The 15914-nt window shown below is 39.0% G+C and overlaps 1 protein-coding gene across 9 annotated transcripts in view; it reads right to left on the reverse strand.

Moving 5' to 3' along the window:
- NR1H4 (nuclear receptor subfamily 1 group H member 4) overlaps positions 1–15914 on the reverse strand; it is a 33029-nt gene that overhangs the window by 12685 nt on the left and 4430 nt on the right. For 5 of the 9 annotated variants that reach the window (XM_081024228.1, XM_081024227.1, XM_081024225.1 and 2 more), the window contains 4 exons: positions 9882–10244; positions 7857–7997; positions 1396–1529; positions 148–246 (listed from right to left, as the gene is read on the reverse strand). In XM_081024228.1, the coding sequence (XP_080880354.1) occupies positions 148–246; positions 1396–1529; positions 7857–7997; positions 9882–10244 (737 nt within the window). Of the gene's footprint in view, positions 1–147; positions 247–1395; positions 1530–7856; positions 7998–9881; positions 10245–11871; positions 11926–13169; positions 13265–13707; positions 13984–15914 lie in introns of those variants that run through there. The other 4 variants (XM_081024232.1, XM_081024229.1, XM_081024230.1 and 1 more) reach the window with 4 other exon arrangements.

Consider the following 15914-nt stretch of genomic DNA (forward strand, 5'->3'; position numbering starts at 1 on the left):
GCAAGTTTGTGCCCAATATCTATTAATCCTTACTATTTTCCAAGGGGAGACGATTTCTAGAACTGCTAGAATTTAAACTGGAAATGCTTCAAGCAATTATTGGATTCTGAATGCTTACGTATCTATTGTATTAAATGGGATACTTACAAGCTTTTTAGACACTTCGGGAGGGATTCGCTGTTTATTATATGAATCCATGATATAGTGAAGAAGATTCTGCTGTTCTGGGGTTAGTTCTACTTTCTCCTATACTGGCAATAAGAAACCATAAGCATCAGTAGCTGGATAAGATTCCCTGCCTCATATTTTAACTGTACTGAACAGATGTGAGCCGCTTGGTGCCAAGAACGGATGCAGCTATTCCTAAATTATATATGCATGTAATTGCATTCTTAAACTATATATGCATGTAAACCTGAATATGATACAGATGCATTTTTCAGGGGATTCATACACTTGAGATGACAATTGTCTTTCCGAAACCAGCACTAGATATTCTATTCAATGATATAGGGGACGGGGATCCCATTATAGCCATAGTAAGACACCTTCCACCAATAAATGAATACTTCAGGTGGACCATACCTACTGCTACATCACTGTCATGGCCCTCGACTGAGACCGGTGTCTCCAGCAGCAGCAGCTCAGAGAAGGCAACACCCTCTACTTTGGACCCTGAATCCCTTGCACTAAAACTTCGAGAAGTACCACTGCCCACAAACTCTGAGACGTTAAGCAGGAAGGCCCTGGAAGGTGTTCCCCCATCAGGTAGGTCACTGAATTATACTCCTGAGAAGAAGCCTGCGACTGAAAAACTATATATGTTCCCTAAAGATACAGCACTAGAGCTTGCAGAAATATTCTCTTGGCCAGGCTATAAAAGCCTGGTAGTTGCTGATGTAGCCGAACTCTGACCAAAAGATTTATGAGCCAATACTTGTAGAACTGTAGACTGAAACTTCCCTGATCCAGCTAACCAGCTGACTCTCTGTCCTCTTGCCTGAGCTGTCACCTCTCTGGGATGGCAATGGTTTAGGACAATCACAAACCACAACATGATGGAATATACTTAAAGAACACCTGACCATTAACAAGGCTTTTGGGGCACAATTGTGCAAACTAAATGCAAGTAATGCACTTTACAAAGTATGAAAATAAGCCACAGCATTACATCTTGCAATGCTTCTCCAGTGTGATTTTTAAGGCTGAACACAGAGACCAAACATCTTTAATGTCAAATAGCATATTTAACTATCTGCATGAATAATTAACAAACTCAGTGACTGATCTATAAAAAAATCAGGAAGTTACTAATAGGTAATTATTCTCATGCAATCTTCTATGCTTATTAGTTGTAGCCAACTACACAACAATATGTCACAATAATTTTATTACCTTGTAGAGTTTGGTTGTAGATGACATTTGCTTCAGGTCAGGTCCCTCAGCATCTTCACCAGTTGTCTGATCTACAGGCTGTGATATATTCTTCCTAAGCCGTTTCGACTTGCACTGTATTTCTGTTAACAAACCTGAAACGTTGTGCATAAATAATATATACATCAGACATTTCAGCATGTGTATGAGCCACATTACACATAAACATTGGTCCATATGTGTTTAATATATTCTTTGAGCATTCATTCATTTTACTAGCTCAGGCTTGCATTACAACTATGCACAACCTCTCCTAGATAGTGATAGTCTAGCTATCCATGCTCTGGTCACCTCTTAGACTACTGAGACGTGTTGTTCACGGGACTGCCCTTCAAGACAGTTAAGACATCACAGCTAGTACAAAAGACATATGCAAGGCTTTTAAGTGAAACAGCTTGCTGGGAACATACCTCGGTGGTATTAAAACAACTTCATTTGCTGTCAGTTTAATTCTGAGACCCATTCAAGCTGCAAATGCTGACCTTTTAAAGCCCTAAACAGCTTAGATTCCAAGTACTGAAAGGAATGCCTATCAATCTGCCTGGAAGCTACATGCGTTTCTTCCCTGCTATTAGAAGTGAGGCAGGAGATGATCAGGCAAATGGTACTTTTGATTGTTCTAGCTTGTGGGATGCCTTTCCAGAGAGGCCTATCTGGTGACACCTGTAACTAGCCTTTTGATGACATGCAAACCCATTTTTATTCTCCCTGCCCTTTGTATCTCAGTCTACTGTTTCAATCAGTGTTTTGTTCTTTTGTTCTTACGTTGATTGTATTTTAGTTTTTTATTTTATGAGGTTTTTTAAAAGGGTAGTATATAAAATTGCCTAAATAAATTAAAGCATTAAACTGTGTATGTATAGTGAACTGTCTTTCAACACTCCTAGGTACAGATTAAATATGAGGATGAGGAGCAATATCTGCAGGGGACCATTTTTGATTGGATTAAAAAAGGAGACTATGGATCAGAAAGGGGGACTATGGTTTAAGTTCTACATTTGCGAAGGTACCTCAGAGACTGCCTGAACTCTTAGATTCCAGCTCAATCACTGAGATCATTTGCAGAAGTGTTCTTAGTTGTTCTTAGTTGTTCCCCAAATTGGCGAGGCTCATTTGAAAACAACATGAAATCAAGCTTTTAGTGTAACTGGCCCATGTTCATACTCTACAAATTAGCAGGCGTCTTCTGCTTCAACTTTTAAAAGCCTTCTGAAAACTTTCCCATTCCATCTGGCTTTGCAGGAAATTAAGAATACATATTTTCATAATAGTTAGCTGATTTCTAATTTTAACTTTTTAATACAGTTTTTATTGTATTGTTTTTATGTACAATTGTTGTAAACTACTCTGATTGTTTATGAATAATGGTATATGTATGTGTGTGTGTGTGTGTGTGTGTGTGGTGTTTAATTCTCTCTCTCTCTTTTGTATTAATAGAACACAAAAATTTGGTAGGAGTAGAAGGAGATAATCTGCATTTCATGTATGGAACTAACACTGTTTACCAACCTTTCTTCTGGTTGGTAATTGTTTCAGCTGAAATAATCACTCCGTATCTGCTCTACTTACTTAAAAATATTGGCATTCAGATTCAAAGAATAAAACACACAGCCTCTCAAATTGCCACAGAAGGTCTCCACAGTCTTTTGATCGGCTAAGGAGGTTGCAGAGCAAGTGATGATGCCCAGAAACTCCCTCCCTGCTCCCTTTCCATTCATGGAAGATTCTTTTGGATGAAAGAGCCTTCCATGAAAAAAACATTGGACACAACTCACTACTGTAGTGAAGCTGCATGAAAAGTATCTTTTTACTAGCACAACAGTAAGTCATCCATGCATTATATACCCAGATGATCATGTGAGTCAAGGTTGGATATCCCCACAGACTGGACAAGGGAACATCCACAGACACAGTTAATATATGGCAATATGTTTTTTACTGTTCAGAAATAATAAATGGTATGAAAGGCTATGATTTCCTTAATATGGAATATTGCATCTTTTGCTACATTGTGTTAATAAGATCTACCTTAACTTCAGATGACATCCTACCACTACACAGAAGCAGGCAAGTATTAATCCAAAGGCAGAATCATCATAACAATTTAAATTAAAGTAGTTTTTTAAAAAAAACAGGGTCACCTTAGTTCCCTACTTTTGAGGCTAGAGAACAGGAAAATAGCCTCTTTCAGTGACTAGATATTGTTAAGGAAGATATCAATGAAAATACCTAATTCAGTGGTGAATGCTTTTAATATCCTGTATATTATAAAGTTATGCACCATAGAAAGCAAGCTTCCTCTATCACTGAAAGAAGAGGAAATTTAAAGGATTAAAATATCTTGAAGGAGCAAAATAGTATTTATGATAATGACGCAAGCACTAGATTTGACATTGAGTTTCATCGTTTCACTACTGGCTGTATGATGTGTGGAGTTTTTCACCATCTTTAACCGGTCCAAGCTGTTCCTATATGTCTATCACATGCCTTTGGAATGGTTTAGATAAAACATTGGAATGTTTTAGAAGCAAGTTCTATCTCAAAACACATGCCTAACCCGAACACTGGAACCTCAACACATTGTGTTTATGCGGGTTTGTTTGTTTGATGTGCATCTTCCTCCTTCCATATACTATAGTGACACACAGTAACGCATGGTGAACAAACTCTTATTTGTTATATTAAAATGTGTATGCTACCATATAGGTGCCATTTATGGCTGTTTTATGAAATATATAAAACAGTGAACAAAAATCATATGTAAATAACAACAACAACAACAACAATAGCAGTTAAGAAAACACCTAAGAAATAAACCCATTTTACCCACCAAAAGTCCAACAGATTTTGTGTAGTGCCTAAAGGATAGCAATAAAGTTGTCAAGAGGATCTCACTTCAAAACCAGAGCCATAATTGGGCTACAGGAGCGAGGGGAGTCTCTCCCAGAGCCACCTTCCTAGCCTCCATAGGTGAGGTATTTTCTGTAATGCAAGGATAGAGAAACTGCAGCTCTCCAGATGGGAGTTGGAGTCCAACAATATATGGAGAGATGTAGGGTCCCCATTCCTTCTGTAGTGTGCAAAGTGGATTTGAGAGAAGATCGTTTTCAAATTCTGCTTCTTTGAATTAGGTATACAGCTTTGGATGAAAAACTGTATTTTACATACATAGAATGACATTATTATACATTGAGTTGTCTGTGATACATGACTAATCAGGAGCACACAAGTAAAACCATAAACATTGCTAAGATTACTTCATCTCTCTCACTTTTTGCAATATAGCAAAATTGCACAGGGATAACTGCAGCACTGAGTCAATGAAGCAAAGTCCAAGGTGATGTTAATTTCAAATAAAACATTTCACTTGAAGTCAATTGACAAATAGGAATTTAAAGATTAAACACTCTGGCAGACCTTGAATTAAATATATATCTACTACCACTCCTTATTTCAGGGTTGTTAGGCAAGCAGTTTGCAAAATGTCCTCATTGCTGTACTTCACAAGAAGATGCTTATGTTTAAGTTATGAGTTATATGAGCCTCATCGTAACGAAGTACAGGTTTCCATTGCAGAGGATGATTCAGGTGGCAGCACCTATTGTTGGTCTTTGTTTCACACAAGACAATCTGAGAAAACGATCAGCTGCTTTAAAAGTTTCCATTTCCAGTATCCTTGGTCCGTATTGTTTACAATGGCCCATTTTCCCCAGTTTATTCTATTATTAGTCATCAGGACAATATGGTAGTCCTCCCTCCCAGCTCCATCTCTCTAAAACAGATAAAGCTGGTTCTGGATTCAGCACTGCGGGGTTTTATTTTTATGCAACACTTACAGATTCACTAAGTGTTCCTATCACATTGGCAGCACTTTTGTTTGTGTGTTTTGTGCATTGGGTGGAAATAGGGCATCTCTCAAGATCTCTGTGGTTTGTTAAATTTGCAGAATGGAAGATTAATTATATTATAATTCTTGCATGAATTCCAAACGCTGACAGAGGCTGTTGTTTTCCACAAAGCCTAACAGTTAATATAGCATCTCATGATCAGATTGGAGGATAGAAGTATATTAAAAACTCAGAGTAGATTAATTTCCTGTAGGAACCCAAATTGGTTTGACACAACAGTTGTGCCAAGATGATTGGAGCTATCAATAGGGAACACAAAATGCAGCCTTAATCCCATCCTTGGATTTTTACAAAAGGCAACATTGAGAAGTTTTAAGTGAAGTATAGCTATAGCTCTCATGCCACAGTTAAACTAATACAGTGATACCTCGGGTTACATACGCTTCAGGTTACATACGCTTCAGGTTACAGACTCCACTAACCCAAGAATAGTGCTTCAGGTTAAGAACTTTGCTTCAGGATGAGAACAGAAATCGTGCTCCGGCGGCGTGGCAGCAGCAGGAGGCCCTATTAGCTAAAGTGGTGCTTCAGGTTAAGAACAGTTTCAGGTTAAGTACAGACCTCCGGAACGAATTAAGTACTTAAACCAAGATACCACTGTATGGAGGGTCTAAAGGACCAAACTACATATTACGTGGGAGATCTGCAACTGCACATCCAACTTCTTTCTCCTTTGTTGAGTTACAGTTAGAGGACAACTTGTCTCCATACTCCTCCTCCTCATCCCATCTACTCCACCAAGGAGCAAACAGCACTTGGGGGGTGGCACCTATTTAGATCATGAAAATGCTTAAATGTCAGCATTTCTATATTGCAGAAACTTAACAAAGGCCAAAGCATTTATTAGAGCAGGGGCTGCCAACATTTTTGGACCAATAGGCACATTCAGAATTTTCAGAAAGTGCAATGGGCAGCCATCACAGAATGGCTGCTGTAGGAATGTGGCAGAATACAAAATGACTGCCGCATCTAGAAGAAAAGAAAAAGCCAGGGGCGCAACATGGTGCAGCCACGCCCCACCCAATCAGGAAAAAACCCACCTACATCAGCCACCACCATGCTCACTCACAAAGAGACTCTTTGAACACCACTTCTGTTGAGAACAGCTGGGAGGCTAGGTGTCCAATCTTGGCATTCAATAACATGTTAGCATGTTGAACGGGGCACAATCAATGTAGGAAAGGCTCAGGGAGTGCAAATAGGAACTGATCAGAAAAACAGTCTCTTGTGCATTGTTGAGTTTTGAAGAAATATTTACTGAGACCTGAGGATCCCTTTACTAGAGGCTTCCAGTGAGATTATCAAATTAGCCAGTCCTTAACCAACACTGAGGTCCAGCGTCGAGAGCCTTCTGGCGGTTCCCTCACTTCAAGAAGCAAAGTTACAGGGAACTAAGCAGACGGCCTTCTCGGTAGTGGCTCCCACCCTGTGGAATGCCCTCTCATCAGATGTCAAAGGAATAAACAACTATCTGACGTTTAGAAGACATCTGAAGGCAGCCCTGTTTAGGGAAGTTTTTTAATGACTGATGTTTTAATGTATTTTTAATCTCCTGTTGGAAGACGCCCAGAGTGGCTGGGGAAACCCAGCCAGATGGGCTGGGTATAAGTAATATATGATGGTGGTGGTGTAGATGTAAGTCCCAAAAACAGTCCTTAGGAAAATAAAGACCAGGGTGCCCCTTTTGCTCCAAAAGCAGTTTACTGCAACAAAACATGTCTCTCTCGTATCAGTCTCTACAGCCACAGCAGGTGCTGCAACCTTCCAACAGTTTGACTTCACCCCTAAAGGCACACTCCTCCATTGTCCCCTGAGACAGACGGATGCCAAGAAGTTGACTACAGTTCAAAGTATTTCAGCCAATCCTGCTATTTCCCATTATATTATCCATTTTCCTTAAGTGCAGCTGTCAGAACCTATGTCCCTTTTCAGGCCTCATGATGTGCTATGCTCACTTAAGGAAGCTTCTGTGATATGCTCCTCAATAAATGCTGGCTTCTGTCACTGTTTTCTATATTATTTAGATATTGCTACCATATTACTCAGTTTTACTTCTCATATATGCAGTCCCCTTTGAAGAGAGACTGTAGCTCACCAGTAGAGTACCTGGCGTCTGCAGGTAGGGAAGTCTGAAATCCTGGAGAACTGCTGTCATCCAGGGTCAGCAGTGCTGAGTTAAATGGGCCAATGATCTGACTTGGGCTTATGTTCAACTGTCCCATTTTTAGAAAAGACTGACTGGAATTGTTCACTTCACTAAATAAATCACATAGATTTTGCTTTCCCAGTTTGCCTAATTGTTTTTATTGCACTCTTTGAGGTCCCTGAGAGAGCACCTTCAACTCTATGCAACCATAACCTGAAGACTATCTTGGGTTTTACTACCCTTTCTGCAGCTCCTACAAAATGGGAATGCAAACTACACAGGGCGAGGCCCAAGCTTACTCACACTCAGAGGAGACACAATTGAATCAATGGACATTGATTATGCAATGCAAATATATTTATACATACACTCCGCCAGCATTCCTACTTCCTTGCACTTCTGAAGACGGCACTTCTGACACTTTCTCCTCATATACATGTCCATCTCACAGTTCCCTCCATTTTTGCACTTGTATATAGCATTTTTGGTGATACTTCTTCTGAAGAAGCCTAGAGAAAGAACGATACGTGCAAAATAAGATCTCAATATGAAACTAGTTTCTGTTTTAAAAGAATGAGTTTATTAGGATCAACTCTTCAGTAACGCAAATACCTTTTAACCCAGTAGAACATATGTTCTGCTTTAATGGATATTTATTTCTGTCCCTTATGATAAAGAGATGTAGCTGATCTTATATTCCCATTATCCAAGTACCTGGAGGCCTGGATCATGATGTGTGCAACAGAAATATATGCAAAAGCCTAGAAATCTGGAATGTGTTTATAAAAGGGATCAGTAAGTTCAGTGCTCTTTCTCCCAAGTAGGCAATTTGGTGCTTCGTAAAAGCAGGGCAGGATGAAGTCACTTGGCCCCAGCATCCTACTATTGGAAGTGCATTGTCTTCTGTGTGCACAAAAGGATATCAGTTTCCTCTCCATCCTTTTCACACACACAAACCAATGGTTGGGGGACTTTCCAGAGCAGTTGGGTGGGGGAACAAGGGGAAGTCCTGTTGCATAAGAAGTCCACTCATACAGCACTGGATATCACTCCTTTGTAAAACAGAAATATACCACCTCTAAAGTGGTATATTTATCTAATATATCTAATATATTAGATATATCTAATATAGATATATCTATAATATCTAATTCCCAGCTTAGACATGCCTCTCAGTAACCAGCCACCATTTTTATTGCAGAATAATAAAACTGCTTCTTTTATTTAAAAAGAAACAAAACAAAAACCTTGCACTTCACTGTCCATTTGACGTTGCATCTAAAATGTCTTGTCTACAGTCTCCATTGAAATATATTTGACTGACACTGACCACTTTTGAAATGCAAATTATGTGGTGCTTTCACTCAGAGCCACATAGTTGCTGTTTCATAATTCCCTAGAGTTTAGTACATTTCCATACGGAGATTAAGGAAGGGAAAGGTTAGATTTAAAGCTGAGTTCTTCAGTGCCTGTTGAAAACATTTTACTACTTTTAAAATAAATCATAATCTGCTTTTTTATCTTAAACAGATTTTTAAAATCCATGTTTTATCAAAAATTCATCATCAATGCAAAAATGGTACCTGCAGACATTATTATTAGCAGCAAACAGGTTGATTTTATTAAGAGTTGATTGGATAAAGAGGTATCTTACATTCTATTGAGGTGAGAAATAAAATACAAAGCCCATAGAATATCTGTCTTACTGAAAACATTTGGTGGTGCAGGTGCAATTAGCATTTATACACCAATTTATTTCAGATATGTAATGGTATCCCACTAGAAGTTTATAAGATATCCCACTGAAAAAAGTCCTGCTAACCACTATACTTTATCATCTGATTTATTAAGCAAGGCTCCCCTAAATCTCCTAGGAACCACGGGCATATTTGTCTCTCAGTTAGGAATACTGCGTCACATGCAATTCCATTTGTAATAGATTACTAAGAGCTACCTCAAGCAGTGATGCTCTGCGCACACATAGATCTCTGTGAACAAAGGAATGGGCAGGCCAGTCCACTCACTTCACTGACATTATTGGGGCGGCCATTCCAGGGAAGGAACTCCACCAACATTGGCAAGGGAATGCATTAGAAATCCAAGTGATTACAAGATCAAAATGTCTGCACTGAGGAAAGGGAAGCTTTCAGCCAGCCTAACTTGCCATGGGGTGCATTCACTTCAATGTGCAGTCAGTCCTTGCCTCACTTGCTAATCCTTTGCTAAATAACAAACGGCTCCACCACATAGTCCCTGCCTTCATTCACAAACTCTTCTTCTGATCAATAAAAGCAAACAGAACTTCCTATTTAATAAAACTACTTCTGGCCAATTACATGGTCACACAAAAATAACCTATATTGTTCTACTTGTTATAATTTTTTTCATCCCACCTTTGCATCCTTCACAAGTCAGGGCATTATAATGGTACCCAGAGGCCTTGTCACCACAGACCACGCACAACTCCTCTCCTTTCGTTCTCCCCCCTGAAGGACCCATTCGAGTCTTCTTGGCTACAGGCATTCCCTCGAGGTCTGGCTCCTTTAGGGGAAAGTTATCAGAGGGTAGTTTTCTGAACTCATACATTACAGGTGAATACCATTCTTCAGGCTGTTGGGGATAGAAGCCAAAGCTGGAGTAATAAGGTGGCGAAGAAATGGGAGGCTGCACTGGAGAAAAGTGAACAGCGTTGTACTGTGAATAGGGTGACACATCGGAATCTTGCACTGGGGAAGTCATTGCCTCGGGAAGTAAACCTAGAAAACAACACAAAAGAACATTTTCTTTTATAAGGAACTTACTTCAAAAGCTCTATTCCCTAAAAGAAACCCATAAATCGCATTATGTTCATTATAATTTATTTTTATTCTTTTGCTGCTTCCTCCTCAACCTGTACAGTAGTACCTCAGGTTACAGACGCTTCAGGTTACAGACTCCGCTAACCCAGAAATAGTGCTTCAGGTTAAGAACTTTGCTTCAGGATGAGAACAGAAATCGTGCTCTGGCGGCGCGGTGGCAGCGGGAGGCCCCATTAGCTAAAGTGGTGCTTCAGGTTAAGAACAGTTTCAGGTTAAGTACGGACCTCTGGAACGAATTAAGTACTTAACCTGAGGTACCACTGTATTTAATTTCAGTCAATGTGAATGAGATAAACAGCTTCCATGAATGGGTCCATGGCTGTGTACACACCACACATTTAAAGCACATCCCTCCCCCAAAGGAATCCTGGGAACTGTAGCCTGTTAAGGGTGTCGTTATGTAGGAGGAAACTACAATTCCCATTATTCTTTGCAGAGGAATGTGCTTTAAACGTATGGTGTCTGAGTGTATCTTTAAGCAATCCATTTCCTGTACTTCCTGGATGTCTCTCAATTAGCCAAGCTGTAAGCTATAATAAAGGTTTCTGTTCTGTTAAGACTTTGACTTATCCACCTGATTCTTAAGATAGGCTGGATCTACACTGATCTGTAAAAACATTATTAAAGCCTATTAAAGACATTAGATAGTTCTCAGTACAATTTCCTATTGTCAACAGATCGCTGCTCTGCAGCGCTCTCTGGTGTCACATTTTTATAATGAATTTTTAACGTTATAACCGACCAGTGTAGACTCACTAGGAGCCAAAGCTACACCATTCTGACATATAAACAAAAATATTATACTTTCAGTACTTTCACATAAACTAACGTTTATGAAATCTGCTGATCTGAGTTGATCAAATGTGGGTTGGCATGCAAATAATTTTTTGAACCACTTATTCACAAGCAGTTCAAAATCAATATACATTTTTCAGAAGGATTGTCATGTGTCTTGGTCCTAAGACTCAAAACCTCAAAGGCAGTTAAAATAAAATTCTATGGTTGCTTAGTCTGCAGTTAATACATGAGCAGAGATGGAATCACCCAAGAAATAAGAGATCAGAAGATTATAGTTAATTACCTTTAGAAGTGTAATGTTACATTTCAGTCCTAAACATTTGTGACACTCTATTCGTCTGAAATTCTGGAATGATATTGGGCATTTTAATCTGTTCTGTTAATAGATATTTTAGCACCCATGCATATCGAATATCACTATTGGTATTCAGGCAACCCTTTTGGTTTAATCATCACTTTATTCTTCTAAGCAATTCTGTTAGGTTTTTCTTCGGTTTTCATACCCCATAACCAGAATGTGGGTTATATTGCATCAGTTTTCTTTATTATAATGCAAGTGTTTCCACATTGTTTTATGATATTCCTTTCACACTGCAGTACTGGTTGTGTTATGGAACTGTGGCTTTCTGACTGATATACTGGCATGTTTCATTAAATTTCATTCACAACAGCAGGCATGCTGTGATACAACAACTAAGTTCACTGGGCAATGTTGTATCTTCCCCACACTTTCCGCTCATGCATGCTTCTGTTCCTCCATGATTCCCCCATGAAAATGGCAGGAAAGATATGTAGGCCACTATATACCATTACAAATTTTGTCATTTTATTCTCATGATTTTCTGGGTTAATGGGACTGTAAACAGATTTTTTCTGCAAGCAACTGACAAGGAAACGAACACTTCCACTAGATTTCCAGTACATAGTGGCTTGTTCAAATATAGTGCAGAAATCAACAGAATAAAATGCAATGTGAATGCAGCCAGAACTGGAAGGTACCTCAGATCACTTAGACCAACCTATGCTTACAGAAGTGCATACACACACATAAATACAATTCTTTATAAAACACCCAGTAACAGTATCCTCAGGGCAACTTACAAAAAGAGTAAAAACAAAGTAAAAATGCATACAGTTTAATCTTTAATTTTATTGTTCTGAAAGCCACCTTGGGGTCCTTCTAGATAACTAAGTGGGATATAAATATTTTAAAATAAATACAAATTATGGAGCGGAAAATTGTCAGGAAATAAATACATTCCACTTACACATCCTCTGTACACACAAGCAAAAAAAAAAAAAAGGTTCTATGGTAGGGGCAGGCAAAGGCAGAGCATGGTTTACAAATGATCCACAGGCCAAAATCTAGCTAGCAAATGCTGCTAGTTCCTGGTATTAATTAAAGGAATGCTGAACTCATCCTACAACAGACTTCTTGCATTCTTAAGCAAGGATGCATATTCATAATAATTTAACACAGATTAGTTTCACCTAATTGTACTTTTGCTTTATAAGTGTACCACACGGAGAACTGCTAGCATATATAAAATCATTAATGGTAGTCTATCAAAAGAACAGAGCAAAAGAAACCAAAATAACCCATATGAGGAAATAAAATGCAGGGCGAGGAAAGTACGTAACAAACTAAAGCAAAATGGGCTGTGCAAGTGAGTTAGTTTCGTTACATGACATAAAGATATCAGCTTCCTGAAAGCAACAGTGTAGGGAAACTTAGTTATATGGAGTCAAGACTCTTGGTCTACCCACCTCAGTCTTATCTACAATGACTGACAGCTGCTCTCTAGGAAATCTAACAAGTGCCCGCCCCCCATTCCTACCTGGAGATGCCAGTGATTGAACCTGATATATTTCTAAGCAAAGCAGATGCTGTAGAATTTCTAAAATGTTGGGTGCTTCAGGTAACAAAGGTCAGTTTCTAGATACTGATTTATGTATAGCAAAACGATGTTATCTAGTACAGTATTTAGAACCACAAACTACAAGTCAGCTGGAAAAGTATCCTACCTTGAGGGGCCGTTAATATGACCATTTAAAAGACAAATCTAGTTCCTTCATCCAGTATGGCTCTCTCCCGCTTCCTTAACTTCCCAATACTTTACTCACAAGTGAAAATAAAAACTTCCTCTAAGACCAGCCAAGGAAACACTAGGCCAGAGGTTATACAGTTTACTGATTAACTTTATTATGAGGAGCCAGCTTGAAAAAGTCTGAGAAAATTGCTATATAACATTTCCAGCATAATTTGTTAAAATCTGGAAAAGTTGATCTCAGAACATCAAAAAGAGTGTGGATAATCCCATTAATTTGTACAACCATTCAGATTCACTTACTGGATTTTTTTAAAATTTTTTGATATGTTGCATTACTTTACTGAAACAGCAGTCAGGTATTGTATAATTCACAATGGCAAGCCTTTGTCAGCTCTTTATCCCTACCTGGGGATACTGCCACTGCCACTGACAGCAGGGGGGAAGGAGGGCAATGCCATCAGCTCCCCTCCCCTACACACACACACACACACACACACACACACACTGCATACCTGTAAGGATTCTGCCAAAAATAACTAACGGACATATAACTAATGTTCTAGTCCTTTATTTAGTGTAGAGGGAATGTTGGGGGATTGCTTCCAGATAGGGATTGCTCTTTATCTCATCGTCAGTTCCAAAACACCCAGAATCAAAGAAGAAATCATGTATAGGGTGAGGAATTTGCCCCTTTTTTCTAGGGTGGAAGATCTACAGCTGACAGCACATCCCTGTGGAGACTGGAAATAATGTTTCATTCAAACATGTTTGTAAGCCATGTTAAAGACCTAAAAATGGGGGGAAAGGAAGGAAATACGTATCTCAGACAGATAATGTTTTAAGCACATTTCAAATTGCAAGTCAAATAATATGGAATGGTACTATTCTCCCCTGCAGAAAGATTGTTGAGCCAGAGTATGAGCACTGGCATGTTAGGAGATCATGTCTAGGTAGCCTGCTGGTCCTGGCTACTTTGGAACTGGTGGAAATTTACCCCTTTTCTAACAAGTCATTTAATTTTCAACATTTAACTGAAATTTAATTGTTGATTTTTTTTATGCCTTTGATCTTGCTGTCACTTTTGAGCCTGTTTATTATCTCTGCTATATAAAAAAGCAAAAGCCAGATGTTGAATTTTCTGCCAGAAGCAGCTTGATAACAAGCAGTTAGCTAACCCGCCTTATGATCTTCTTCTTGTTTAATCATTTTTGACCTTTGAGAAATTGCATTTCTTTCTCTCTCAACACAACGAACAAAAGGATTCAATCTTTCTCACCCCTCTCTGTAGAGCCAAGAATATTGTAGATTTTCAGGGGCTCTCCAAGTGTCAGCACACTGTTCACACTGGTGGGAAGTAATATTACTTGCTAAATAGAAAACTTGCTAAACCTACAATTCTGCTTCATTTCAGAGAAGACAGACAAGCATTGGCCTCAGTTTGTATCACATGTAAAGCCAGTCATTCGTAGAATGTGACCATGGTGAGGCAATGCTTATCATGTCCTTGCTCAGGCCAGCCCAATATGTATGGCAGGCTTCCCCAAACTCGGCTCTCCAGCTGTTTTGGGACTACAACTCCCATCATCCCTAGCTAACAGGACCAGTGGTCAGGGATTATGGGAATTGTATTCCCAAAACAGGTGGTGGGCCAAGTTTGGGGAAGCCTGATGTATGGAGTATAAAATTCTAATTGGCACACCCCCCCATTACAAATATAGTAATAAAATTACAGAGCTTTCAGTTTCCTGCCTTTTAATGGCACCCAAGCTTTGTTACTTGAAGCAGGCGGATTACTGTACTCTATCTGAGGCAGCTGTCTTACACTATCATCATTATCATCATCATCATCATTAAAGCGCTTTACTCATAGAAATGTTTCAAAGCCACTTTCACACACAATAGAAGTACAAAGGATCTGCAGGAAGTGGTGATGGTGAAGGAAACATTAAGTGTCTTAGGAGGCAGTGGGAGAAGAGCCTAAAATAATTTTACATTATAAAGTTAGTAGTACTGTTACATTTTGTTGCTCCTTTAAAAATTAAAAAGCCTTCTGTAATATTTGTGCCAGGGAGCAACAAAGCTTCTGAAAGTAAAAACAAAACAGCAAAAGAATGCACAAATTTAGCAATATGTATTCTGATAAAATCCAGCAGCTGCTCATTAAAATCCCAGGTTTGCCACAGGGTTTGTAGCGGAACACACTCAAATTGCATATGGCTCTTAAATATAATGATGGGGAGGGAGGCATTGCAAGACCTTCACATGAACACAAAAATATAACAACACACACAAGTTATGATCAAGGTGGTGGAAAAAATCCAAAGCATTTAATGAAAACATATTTGATCATTGTCTTTCTCCTGTAGTAATGCAATGGAAATCTTGTAGCACCTTAATGACTAACACATTTAGTGTGGCACAAGTGTTTGTCACCTACAGTCCACTTGTCAAATGCATCCTGCTATAAGACATACAGTAATCATTGTTGCTGCAACAAATTAAACAGCTGCCCCTCTGGAAGTCTTATACAGTACTTATGAGTATAGGACTTTCTCTTTTGCTTTCAATTGTTAGATTTGCTTTATTGGCAACAACAGCAACAGATATATCATAGCTGACCATCCAGTTCAGAACTGTGCATACTGAGCCTCTTCGGTGTTTGACAGGAGTGTTTCCTAGCCCTACCTTGAGATGCTGGGGAATGAACCTAGGAGCTTTT

Source organism: Podarcis pityusensis, assembly GCF_964106645.2.
Source record: "Podarcis pityusensis genome assembly, chromosome: 10".
NCBI lineage: Eukaryota > Metazoa > Chordata > Lepidosauria > Squamata > Lacertidae > Podarcis > Podarcis pityusensis.